Source organism: Tubulanus polymorphus, chromosome 2, assembly GCF_964204645.1.
Source record: "Tubulanus polymorphus chromosome 2, tnTubPoly1.2, whole genome shotgun sequence".
NCBI classification, from domain to species: domain Eukaryota; kingdom Metazoa; phylum Nemertea; class Palaeonemertea; order Tubulaniformes; family Tubulanidae; genus Tubulanus; species Tubulanus polymorphus.
This window is the reverse complement of record NC_134026.1, coordinates 9,478,628-9,492,305: the sequence shown is the minus strand read 5'-3', so window position 1 is coordinate 9,492,305 and position 13,678 is coordinate 9,478,628. Positions and strand designations below refer to the sequence as shown.

The following is a 13,678-nucleotide window of genomic DNA, read 5'->3' as shown; positions in this document are numbered from 1 at the left end:
TCGTCTTTTTTGTGGAGTAGCGTGATGACGCCCATCTTCATAGATTCTGAAATCGTATTTTGGTTTATACATTCGCACACTACTTTATGGAAGTCATCTTGTAGAATATTCCAGAACTTCCTATAAAAGTTAATCGATATTCCATCAATACCGGGCGACTTATCTAATTTAAAAGATTTTACCGAGTCCGTTAGTTCATTAATCGTAATAGGACCATCAATCATTTCTGGGTTTTGAACTTGAGGTAGATTTTCTAGAAAATAGGTCTGTTTAAAGGGGTCTGTTTGTTCTTTGGTGTACAATTTTTTATAGAAGTTAACTTTGATATCCATTATCACACTTTGATTAGTTTTAAGTTCATTTTTTTCATTATAAAGCGCATTTACATAGTTAATTTTTCCTTTCCTTTTCTCTAAGTTGGCGAAGAATTTCGATGTTTTTTCTCCTTCTTCTCTCCACTCAATTTTTGATCGTATTATTTTCCCTTTTGTTTTATTATCATCGATTTGTTTAATTATGGTTTCAATATTCTTCAATCTATTATAATCGTAGTTCTGACCATTACTTGCCCGACTCTCTAAAATATATAATTCGTTTTCGAGTTTACGCTTTAATTCGTTTCTAGATCTAGAAATGGCACATGCAAATTTAATAGTTTTAGACTTAATAAGCTTTTTACCATCATCCCACCATTCGAGGATATTTTCATAAACTCCTTTGTGCCTTTGCCACTTATTCCACGTGTCTGTAATCATGTCTACATAATTTTCATTATTTAGCAAATCATTGTTCAAATGCCAGAACCCCTTGCCACGTTGAGGTTGGTTTGTGTGAATTGTCATTGACACTAATTTGTGGTCTGAGTGTATCGAGTTAAGGTGTTCTATTGTTTCTACATCATTTGTGACAGATTGAGAAACATAAAATCTATCAATTCGAGTTCTAGTTATGGTATTGTTGACCTTTGTTATTCTAGTAAACCCTTGTTTTAGGGGATTTAGTGACCTGAATGGATCTTCTAAACAATACAAATTACACAATTGTCCGATCTGTTCGGTGCCAATAGTTATTCTAGGGTTTGAATGGACCGATTGTCGATCTAGCGAATAGTTTTCAATACAATTGAAATCTCCACCGACAATTACTTTAGCGCTCTCTGTTTTTTTAATAATCTTTGGTAAAGATTGGAAAAATTCCTTTCTTTGTTTTTCTTTATTCGGAGCGTATATATTTATGATTTTAAATTTTTCATTTCCAATTAATAAATTTACTGAAATTGCACGTCCTTGTGTGTCTTTAGTATGACTCATCAGTTTAAAATCAATTTTCCTACTTATGCCGATAGCTACTCCATTAACACGATTGACATTATTATTCGTTATAATTTCGAAGTCATTCATCAGAATTTTAAAAAATTTGGTTGCCTCTTCATCACTCTTAATATGTGTTTCTTGCAACAGAAAAATATCGTATCGGTTTACCCTATCAAAAATGTTTAATCTTTTAATTTTAGAGGTTACGAGACCATTACAGTTTAAGCTCGCAATTTTAATATTTTCGGCATTCATTTTGAAAGAAGAAATTTGAGCAGTTAACCTGCGTGTTACTCATACTTTTACATCGTTTTAGATAGCTTTCCAATATTTTACCTTTCTGAGGTATAGCTGATGTTCGCACGATCAATCTATTTAGTATTTCGGTTTCCCATTCGTATTTGAGAGGTCGGACCCCTGAAAGTTCTAAAGAACACCGTAAATGTTCTGGCACAGTTCTCTTTCCGTCTAGTCAGTTCTTTTTATTTTTGTTTTTGCGGCGATTTATTTCTTCCTCTCTTGCGTTAATCCGTTGTTGGACCGCTTTTGGGTCTTCGGCGGTTTGTGGAAAGGAAGTAGATGATCTCCCCTTACTTTTATTTAGTTCTTTCATGCGTTTGGTATCCTTCTCCTGGTCTTTTTGTAGTTGGCTTGTTGGCAGGCCCTCAAACAGCGGTTTCGGGAGAGATCTAGATTTTTCAGCATCAGGGACAGCCGTAGCTATCGGTTTATCAGTTTCATTTGGCTGCTGAGATAATACAGCCTGCAGCGTTGTCTGAAGCGCAGTTATCCGGGTATCATTTACTTTCTCCTGGATGGAACGTTTTCTCGGTGTTTGTGGGGCGGAATCATCGGATGACGAACACGATGATCGTTTACGTTTGTCAGAATCGTCTGATTTTTTGCTGATCGCTGACGATTGCTGAGCGGTCGGGTAATTTAGTTCATAACGCCGGTTTTTTGCGCGTTTCTGTGCGTTATCTGTCTGCATTTATGTGGTGGATGCGTTGGGTGACTGCAGCTTACATCCTGACATTGCACCCATGTATGGTTAAAGTTGTTGCACAATAAACAGTGGTCCGGTTGACCATGGTAATAGACGCGTATGAGTAGCAATCCGTTTGTTGATCTCATGGCGATATTTCTCGGTACCGGTTTATCTAGTGACATTTCTACTACTCGTTTACTTGCATTCTCGATATCCGTTTTCGGGAAATTCGGATGATACGTTTTGGTTAGAATGTTACCGTAGTTGCACAAAATCTCGTCGATGACCGAATGGGGGCAGTTCGAAGGAACGCCTTCTACTCGTAAAACTGTCGGTGTTTCTTTAGGAGCGCGCATCGTTACAGATGCATCTTTAATCTGTAATTGGTGATTCTTCAAAAGATCGAAAGAGTCCTGATCTTTGCAGAATACACCAAAGTTGAACGGCGTAAAATCCTCCGCTTTTTTAACACATGCCTTGAAAGTTTTGTCTTTTAAGGCTTCCTCCAAGAATTCCCGATCATTTTTAACTTTTAGTCCAATTTTCCTGACCAACAGGAAAAAGTCGATGGTTTTTGCGTATTCCATCCTGGCAAGCGACCCTTGGAGATAAGTTCTATCAAAACATCTCCCCGGGCAAAACATTGCCCGATAATTAGGAATAATTTCCGACGGTAGTCTGTGATAAGGGGCCAACTACTCCGATGACAAAAGAAGAGAATCCACCGCAGAAATAAAGATCTGGCTAAAAATCATGAATTATCCCTTATTATGAATTTATGATATACTGTATGCGTGCGTGCGCGCGTGTGTGTGGAATGAAATGAAATGAGAAAGAATGATTCAAACTTTCCCTCTCAGTCGTAAGGTGTCTTTACACATAATACGCGGAGCTTGAGGTCTTTTATCTTTTTAAAATGTATCTTCTTGCCATAATCATGTAATAATTATTCAGTCCCCACCTGACTCGAGAATGGGTGTAATGTAGAAGTGATGTGCTTTCCATTAGAAAATTAAGTCAGATATTCAAAAATAATATGTCCCACGCCGATTGCGGAGAAGGGGTGCCGCGTACGAAGGCCAGTGCCCGAAGGATCAAGGACCCAGTTCCATAGTTCTAAGTTCAGATTCAACTGGTATTGGAAATTTGGAATTATCATTTTTTTCTGAAATCGCGGTTCGATATCAAATGTGGAGCACATACTCTCAATATTGGGAGGATGGGAAGATAGTGACGAAGCTATCAAACAAACATCTCCAAAATATTTGCTGGCACTCCAGAATTGCTGACTTGGTCTAAGGGGCCTACAGCAAAGTGTTCCATACCACAGCCAGCGACCAAAATATACATCGAGGAAACATATCTAATAACGAAGCATGAATTATTTCCCGATTATTGAAAAATATCACGGTTCACCGGCATGGCCAACAAGAATTTTTAGAAAATGGTTTCACACTTTAATTTTTTTGCTATCCATGGACACTTCAGCTGTTTATCCTTTTTCAGTGTTCTGTTGCTTGTGTATACATCCGCCATTTAACCGAATAATCCGATTTACTTATCATTTCTATTTATGCCTGCCGCTTCTGATATTATCATACATCCTTTACTATTACAATACGTCTTCTAATGATATTCAATGCAATATAACATTTCGACGTTCAAATATAGGTCATTATATAATCACAGGAAGCCATTCTACATCTATGTCAATAATATTTTGCCAGATAGCTTGTTTGTGTACACATAGACCTGTGACGTTTTGCACATCGATTTACGGCTGTCGTTTGTAAAATGACGCTGAATGGTTAACATTGTTTAGGTTTCATAATGGTAACGTTTTATGAGGCGTCAAAAAATTAACTTTTGTTAATCGATTTGACAAATCAATCTTAAAAACGCCTCAGGCCTCGAGGTTTGGTCTCGAATACGGGTCGTAACGGTTTGGCTATTTGCGGAGCCTCCCTATAGCTGCACCGAGGTTTCTCGATTTCTCAATACCCGAAATCTGGGGAATCCCTTATATCTGACGTTTTGTATTCATGCGCTCGCCAAGCCACAATCAAAATACGTAAATAGGGTCTCGCATCGCGATATATACATGGTAATGATATTCATCTATTTCTGAAAACTGTAATCATACGAATCGAAACAGTTACCAAACATTTGCATGCATACCATGCGCTCTTGCATCGTATTTATAGTAGATTGAAGACTATATTTTACGTCGGACGGAATTGTTTCGTGTTATTGTGGAGGTGGTAAATCGTCGAGTCCCGAGAATGAAATGAAAGAACGATTTCCACTCTTCTTTCTTTGTCTTCTCTTTCGATAGCAATAAACTGAAAAAAAATAAACAATGTCTACTACATATTGACTGGTGGGCACTGTTCCAGAATAGCTGAAACAATGGGCAACTGTTTGAAGACCCCGACAAATGATGACATTTCTTTGTTGAGAGGAAACGACAGTCAAAGCGATTCCCATCAAGATGCTTCAGATTTGGGACCCCCGCCTCCGTATCAGGTAGGGCTATCGTCGGAATTTAATAATACGTTAATATCAATTGAACCTGATCCTGCTAATTGAACGGCAAGGTGCGTTCGCTTCATCAAATCAGTCACCAGTCTAGCCGTAGGGCTAAATTTCTATTTCAACTTGACATGGGTGAGAGCATCGATCAGGTGGCCTAGCCCTAGGTCAGTCAGTCTTGGTGGTACTAGACCTGTCTTTTAGGCGAATTATCATCAAGGATTGTGGTTAGCTAGAAAGATATTTTGATAAACGACAGTGAACCAAAATTTTACTATTTGGGAATTCAAAATTTTTGTGGATAACCAATAGGGTCTACTGAATAACCTATAGGGCTGACATTGTACATTTAGCAGTTGGCTGACCGTTTGATAGTACTATATGAAAACAAATAACCTGTTCTGCTGAGTTATGAGGTGGCTCATTCTCTATAACCTAGCCAGGCTTTAATGCTCACAAAAGGAAAGTAGGTTAACCAGAAAAAGGATTATGAGCTAAAGTTGGGGTGGCCGGGCCCCTATTCGCACGCCGTTGGTAGAAGAAACATTGTCTGTGCGCCACTAACCAGAAAACATGATTCTGCAACCAACGTAAAATTTATTGAGCATTTCCATGCTGTATCTGATGATGGTGTTGCGAGATCCTAGTTTGGTCATTCCTGGACCCTATTGTGACAGGCGTAATCATCTTGGTTGGGTTCTGTATCGTGAAAATACTTTTGAGTAGCTTTAATCAGCATTGGTGGATCTAGACCGGATTGACAATGTCACGTGAGGCATTCAAAATTATCCCACCATTCTCTAGACTTTTGAATTACCGTAATTTTGCTATTATGAACTGACAGGGCAAGCATAGGCCTACGAAGGTATTCAATAGGAAAGTTGATTATCCCGTCTTGTGTTTGACCAAAGAACCGAGCTCTGTGGCTGGACTGATTCCAACAAATATTTCAACTGAATGTCTGTCGGCTGTGCCTTGATACTTAGTGAGGCTGATGTTGATCTTGTTGATTTTAATTGTACATGTTTGTATTTTCACTAGGAAAGCGTACCCGTATATCACCCGACACCGAACATCAGTAGACCGGCGACTATGCTCACAGAAGAGGAACAAATAAAAATTGCGAAACGAATTGGATTGATTAGTCACCTTCCAACAGGGGTTTATGACGGGGGCAGCAAAAAAGTGAAAGAGTACGTAATTTTACGGTTTTTCGTAGGGAACATTCTCCAAAATCCAATCCAAAAGGAATTCTTGCACCAGAGAAAATAAGGTTGTTAGGCCACACCAAAAAAAATCCTGTTTCTCAGGCGGGGCAATCAATCACCAAAATGGGTTGGTAGGTAGGGATTATTTTTCTTTCTGTAGAAAAGAAATTTCGCGTATTCTTCTAATAGTGGGTAGGTCGTCGTTGATAATTTTATACATGACCAAATTTCCAGTAAAAAATGAGATTAGCAGTTAGAAGACAACAATAATAAAAGGAAGTTGATGTTTTTGTACAATAAACTATAGAAAAAAAACTATATTTTGAACATATTTCACACTTGGAAACTGTTTATGAAAAGAATAACATCAAAATCTTAAATAGGCCTTTAATATATTTTATATGGTATTCCTGGAATTTAACAATCCAAGGTCGCTATCAATGGCTGATAAGCTATGTTGTCTGAGCACAGCTGTACCATTTCCAGAATTAAATTGTTAAATCCAATGTGTAATAAAATGATGTTGATCTCAGTGCCGATGTATCACGATTTGATTAACAAGATAAAAATATTTACAAGAATGGAGAGCTTTGTAGTCGGTCGCCATATATATATTTTTGAAAAAAGTTATTTCATCCAAAACTTTGAAATGGGGTCGGTAGGCAATCTTAATTTATTTCGAAAAAAGTTATTTGAAATGACAAAATATTGTTCTTTTGGTGTGGCCTTCGAATATGGAATTTGTAATCTAGGCCCACTTCAGCTGCACTCACATTGACATTACAGAATTTTACGGGTTTCCAAAATGTTGGCCTTTTTCAAATTATTTTCAGCAAATTAACGTCTTGTCTTATTTCGGCAAATTTCCATGGCTGAATTTGGGCAAATCTGACCTACAGTAATCATATCATTAGGTTGCTGTGGGTTGCCACAGTAACTGCTTTAAAACCTACATCATTTTCAGCCCACTTGGGACTTAAATCTTATTGCGTTCACTGTCCGTTCATCCGTAGACGGAATCCAGGAAGAAAGCCACTAAATATTTGGATGGATATATGAAAGCTGTGGGTACTGGAGTATGTAATGGGTAGTGTAGTGTGATCTGTGTGCATTTGTGGCCAGCACACAGATCACATTGTTCATTGGGGTTTAGTCCAGGACTCGCGAGATTTTCAACAACACGGAAGTAACGTGTAATAAATGATGCTTGAATCAGCATAAGAAAAATTTAGTCGATCGGACTCAAGATGGCCGTCCTGTGACCTTTTTTGTGTCCAAAAATGTAAATTTTGGCCCTAATTCTGAGTCCTGTAGCTTCCTACTGGTTTGCCTTTTCATTGAACTTTGTGATGGCTATTCTATGGAAAGGGATCTTTAATACCTAAGACAGGTTTTTTTTTATCAGCCTATTATCACGCAATTGGCGGCCATCTTGATGTGTCCTCAGTACTCATTTATAGGTTGAAAAAAGTTTTTCCACATTATAGGCTATTGATACCTAAGCATATTTTGTTACCACAATCAATTGGAAAGTTGTAGCTCATAACTATGATTGTGATGAGTTCCAAGGTCATTGGGTTTTGCATGTGGTCACCAGGGGGCGTTGAATAGTAGAATAACTTAGTATTTCCATATTATATATTGGTACCGAGGCATATGGTCACCAGGGGGCGTTGAATATTGGCATTGTTACATTGTTGAGCATTTGAAACCACTTTCCAAGTGGTCATGATGTCCCTGGACCCCCAATTGCATTTCAAATTTGCCGGTACAAATCAAGTCTTTTGCACCATCATTGAGTCAAAGAGTCTCTATAATCAACCATAATCATATTATTTTAAGATAACATATGACAGATAAATTTTATTAATCGATTAATAAATTTTCCTTCCACCACATTTCATATTTATCAATTAACCACTGCAGGCAATAGATCATTAATTGCGTTCCAGTGCAGTGTTCTTGTGTTACTTCATTTGTATGCCTTCAAGCAAAAATTCATAAAGACTAGCCTATATGAATTTTTGCTCCAATGAATAGGCTGTAGGCTTAAGTACTCAAGCAGTGTGTGTGTGGTATGTCTTAAGCTAAGCCAGGTCGACTTACGATCCAATCATCTCGTCGAAATGGTCTGCAATGTTCTAGAACCTTTTCGACATAAGTTTACTTCCGACGAACTGATCGCAGACCGATCATAGCCTAAGCCTAATAGCAAGGATAGAACAAGTTCTATTTCTACGATCAGTTCGTTTTAGCCAATCAGCGACGAGTTCTGCGTCACATTAGACTCTGCGATGATAGAGTCGTAGTTGACCTAAGTGCTGTTACGACGTTGCGACAAACAAATCAGCATTGAGTGGTCACATGTTTACTACTGCTCTTCTTAGAACGAGATGATCGAGTTCTAAGTGGACCTGAGCTTAGCTTCACATAGCTGTAGATAGACTAAAACCAACGCCTGTGTTTTGATACAATGTAACAAGTGACTGACAGATCACATGATGAAAGCACTTTTAGCTGTTAGACAATATTGTTAACAATGTATAAACCTCCTGCATTATGTCAATAAGGACAAGCAATTGTTTTATCAGCAGCAATTGCCACTGATGCCATCAAGTTCTGAAATTAAGGCCTGTCTTCAGACTACCTTAGGGGCGATTGAAGTCTTTTGGGTCTGATAGAAGTATCATTATGACTTCCTAGATCTGCCCCTGAATTTCAATGCCCTGCGTGGCGCTCAGCGGGTTGAGGGTGTAAAAAGAAAATTCTATCCCTTTGTTCCTGGTAAATCCAGAATGTGCAAACATGTGATACCGTGATCCAATGATTGTGAAATGTCAAACTGAATTTGAAAGAATTAGTTATGGGCCGAGTTACACAAAACAGAAATGGACTTCTTATTTTTTTCCATAAAACTGGACCCTGGATTCATTTAATTTCTTTTATGAGTTAGGCAGATAATCGAAATAGATATGAACAAACAGTTTCCGTAGTTTGATGAATATTCTATACTGTACTGTGGTGTTCGAAACACGATTTCTGATGTTTAATCATCCTTCCATAGGACCCAAACTTTGCAACAATTTTTATCTGTTTAGTAATTCCATGAGGCTTACCAACAAAAAATAGCCAATCTTATGCCATATTTGAATAAACGTAATTCAGGGGCAGATTTAGGGGGTGCGTGGGGGTTGCTCGTTCCCCATTTTTTACCCAAGTGTCCTTAATTTTTTTTTTCCAAATTGAAAAATAATCTAACCTTTCTAATTTTCTAAACATTTTTTTCATACAATACACTTATTAGTTCTTTACTACTGTTACAAAACGTCTGGTTTCGCCTCCAGTTAGAGGAATTTCTCAGAAATGCACACCTCCTTTTCAGAATTCTTGGATCCACCCCTGGTATTAGGAATCTGGAGCCAGTTGTGCAGTCATGTCTTAGATTTTAGACCATTGTGATTCTATATCGCTAATCTTACAACTTTAGACCAGTTTTTTGGACTTCAGTCCTGACTGCAACTGGACCCTAGAAATCCATCTACTCGGACCATATAATGAAAATCCCAAAATTGATGATATTGATAGTGTAATTTTTGACGTATTCTCTGAATCTTCCAATCTTCAGAGAAATAGTAATGAATGTTATTTTTAAAAGAACATAATATGACGTTACAAAACAGGTTAACCCTTTCAGTGCTGACTAGTTAATACCCTATAGTGCTAGAGATAATTTGAAATTTTTTAAAAATTCCACCCTAGTGCGTTTAATAACAGGAATACCACTATAGTGCGTCTACACCGCAGCGCGGTGTATCGTTTGTTACTAGTATTTCACTATGTTTGACAGGTGCTGCCATTTTTCAAGAGAGATAATTACTAATTTCATCAATACACCGCAGTGCGGTGCGGTGTACTAGCAAAATCTATCACTGATGGTGTAGACTCACCACTGCGGTGTAGACTCACTGAAAGGGTTAACAGATACTTTGATTTGATCGCTAGGATACCGACCAAAATTTTTCTCGATCATGCCATCTGGTGGTGTGCAGGTACTGATCTGTTGAATTTACCAATGATAAATAATGATTTTCTCTTTCATTTTCAGATGCGTGATATGCATGGGTGAATTTGTTATAGGGGATTCATTGCGTTATTTGCCGTGTATGCATACATATCATCGGGACTGTATCGACGACTGGCTGATGCGTTCGTTCACGTGCCCATCCTGTATGGAGCCGGTGGATTCCGCGTTGCTTAGCTCGTACGAAACGAGCATCAACTCCAACTGATTCTGACCTGGGCACGATACATTATTTCCGTTTTGTAATACAACAACACAATGGATGATGGTTTTTCATCGAACGAAAAGAAACTATTTGATTTTTTTTCCTGTAAATATTGTACATGTTGAAAATTATTTATAAAAAAAAACTGAGATGACTTTGTCTATAAACACCCAACCACGTGTGTGTACTGTATGTTAGGTATAAGACAAATGCTGGGGATAAATATCAGATTTTTCTGATCTGTCTTTTTTCATGTGTGGAGTCTCCCCTGTAATGTACTTGTTGGATTGGTATATGCATTTAACTGGATGTGTGTCAGTTGCGAAGACCCACTTGCCAAGTCAGATAATTTCAGACCAAAAATCTACTTATTTTATGGCTAGTTATTAGTCGCTGGCTATAGAAGCTCTGAACTTCAGTTATTAGATCAGCTATAGAAGCTAGACTTAGGCTTAGACTAGTCTTAAATCTATGAGCATCGACTGCTCAACAACTGGCCCTCGGGTTAAGATTCAGATAGATTTTGCAATTTCACAACGAATAAGTTTTATTTAAAAAGCGATTTGAATGAGTTTAAATGAGTGATTGTTTTGTCATTAAAGGAGACCGGTGTGTATCAAATGTATATACCAATTCAAATCGGTTGTATTTCGGGTCACATGTTGAATATTTTTTGGTCACTGATGGATACATTTTTCATTTTCAGTTACAACCAGTGATAGAAAATTTGTTGGAATTCTCTGTTTGAATTCTACACAACCTCACGAACGATGTAAAATTATCTGAATACCCTGTAACGGATATGATGAATGAATGTTATATGATTGATTGAACTACTGATATTTCATTATTATTGCCGACATACAGTAAACCTCGACTAATTCGGACAAACTGGGACTAATAAAATCATTCCGAGGAAAGCCGAAGTGAAGGGTAGGATGATACGTTAAGAAGCAAAAAAATGATTTCGTTTGCATCCGAGTTAGTCGAAAGTCTTGAGTTGGTCATGTCTGGGTAAGGCGAGGTTTACTGTATTTATGTTAACATGCATTTCATTATTATGTACCGGTATGCGTAAATTCTTCTACAAATTTACATCTATTTATTAAGTCCTATGAGAGTCCCCTTTAACAAGGATCTTAATTCCACAGTTCCAGATCTTGATTCCATAGTTGAAATTAGTTCATTTCCAATGTTTTAACTCTTCGAGTTGAATTTTAGCCTAGAACTGTGGAACTGGATCCGGCCTTTCACATAAAAAAATTCGTCAAAAATAATTCTTCTTGATCCGCTTAAAAGGTGCTTTGGGGTTTATGTTTGGATACTATGGATGTATCTGTAGTTTACTATAATAGTCAGTATTTCATTATATACATCGAGGTAGAATAGAATATGCTTTCGTTGGATCTCCTTGGGATTGGGACCAGACTGAATTTTTATTTACTGGTTCATTTACTGAGTTTCTTCAGGAAAACTGCTCTTTTTTGATCATCGGTCCCACTTACAAGGATGTGATACCAGTGCGAAAAATCCTGATTCTTTAAAGATAAATGATCACAATCATACTTAAAATTTAATTTCCTGATTCTACCAAACATTTAAGTACTGAAGTATTTTGATGGAAAATTGTTTACTGGTACGCATCGTCTTTTTTGGAGTTGAATTGTTGATAATCGCTAAAAAGCATGTGGTTTCCGGTGTTTATCTATTTTTCTGATCCTGGAATATTTCCATAATGATGTTATGATGTATTTACAGCAATTTGACATATGTTAACACTGTTTGTGTGATCTTGTACATACGTATGCATTCAGCTGCAAACTTGCTGGATGATAATTTGATTCCAATGAGACTTTATTTCATTTGAAAGTGTTCCATTTTAGTTGTCTTTTGCTTAATTCAATATATACTGGTATAGCGCTTAAAAGGTCTGTTTCACAATCTAAAGAACTTAAGTCATTTTTTTAATCTTCATGAAGAGAAATTACAGAAAAATGGACAAAACAGCAGGACCTACATTTATTTACTCTGTCTACGAAACGAGGCATCGTAATATACAGTAATTGTTTTCTTCTATTTGTGAATTGCTAAATTATATACGGTAATCAAAAAAATTCTTACACAACAGACTCTGAATGTTACACTGTAACATTTTGAATCGGTTAATATTTCTTTGGGTTATCAATTCTCCAGTCTGTTTATTGGATAAAGTGTAATATTATTCCTCTCATTCCGAATAAGTCAAGTAAAACGAAAACCCTAGGCAGTACACTTGTAGCGGGACCTTGCTGCAACTGATATGGGTAAAGCAATTATCACATTAAACATTAATCACTTAGGATTAATTCTCAATCTGAGTGATAATAAATTAGTTTACAATGACTTCCATGGAAATAAACATACATGTATTTGGAAATTTTTTCTCATCATACCCTATGTTAATAGAATCGTCTCATTCGGTCGAGCATTTTTTGTTGATTACTGTATGATGCCAAATGTGGTTTTCCCATATAAAAATTGGCTTGCTTTGTACTTGATATCAATTCAAGATATTCAACTCATTCAAAATGCATCTTTAATCGTTTGATTTCAAAACAATTACAACGAAATCAAGAAATTTTTTTAACTTTTTGTGAACTCGGTCCTTGAGTCGCATTGACCGCAATGAACTATTTGATACAACTATAAGAATTGTGATAGTTTAAGTTTTAAATCTCTCTTTCCCTTGTGAAAGAAATTGTTTTCAACTAAGCACTCTATTATTATCATTATATTAGATATAGTGGCATTTATTTATTTTGTTTTGTAAAGAAAAAAGATATGACTGCGTAATTGATTATTAAATGCAATAGTTTGTTTTATTTTGTTGAGCTTGACTAAGTTTATGATCATGACGTCACCATCTCATTTAAGGTTGATCGTATGCGAGTGTATGAATTAGGTGTATTTTATATATGTATTCCTCCGAACATAATAAAAAATATCATTTCACACAAATTTCACTAGTTATTTTATTACATTGATATATACAAATTTTCTCACTCCCAATTCATTGTGATGGGCATGACATAACATACCGGTAACAGAAATGTTCTTATTTCTAACTTGTGTTCTATGCACCAGCTCCTGTAAGGCGGTGGTAGATTATTTCAGAGTTGGAAACCAGAATGTGAAATACTAGGTGTAGGTTCTTGGAGAATCGACCAATCCCTGCTCTGACTGCTCGATGACCTCAATTTTCAATAGTGGTGACATCTTACCTGCCCCAATCCTCAAATAAGTTTCATGTAAATCCAGCAAGAATTGTAGGCTCTATCGTGCTTACAAGATAATTCATAAGGGTGGCCATTT

At 36.9% G+C, this 13,678-nt stretch overlaps 1 protein-coding gene across 1 annotated transcript; it reads left to right on the top strand.

Annotated features, from left to right (window-relative positions):
• Nucleotides 1-4,526: 4,526 nt before the first annotated feature.
• On the top strand, nt 4,527-13,314 carry LOC141900157 (RING finger protein 11-like). Its single transcript, XM_074786926.1, has 3 exons — nt 4,527-4,827; nt 5,875-6,026; nt 10,147-13,314. The coding sequence occupies exons 1-3, from the start codon at nt 4,711-4,713 to the stop codon at nt 10,328-10,330; spliced, it is 453 nt and encodes a 150-aa protein (XP_074643027.1). The 5' UTR covers nt 4,527-4,710; the 3' UTR covers nt 10,331-13,314.
• The last annotated feature ends 364 nt before the right edge of the window (nt 13,315-13,678 follow it).

Coding starts and splice junctions, on each gene's coding strand:
- LOC141900157 (XM_074786926.1), top strand. CDS start 4,711: ATGGGCAACTGTTTGAAGACCCCGACAAATGATGACATTTCTTTGTTG. Junction 4,828..5,874: donor GACCCCCGCCTCCGTATCAG/GTAGGGCTATCG, acceptor TATTTTCACTAG/GAAAGCGTACCCGTATATCA. Junction 6,027..10,146: donor GGCAGCAAAAAAGTGAAAGA/GTACGTAATTTT, acceptor TTTCATTTTCAG/ATGCGTGATATGCATGGGTG.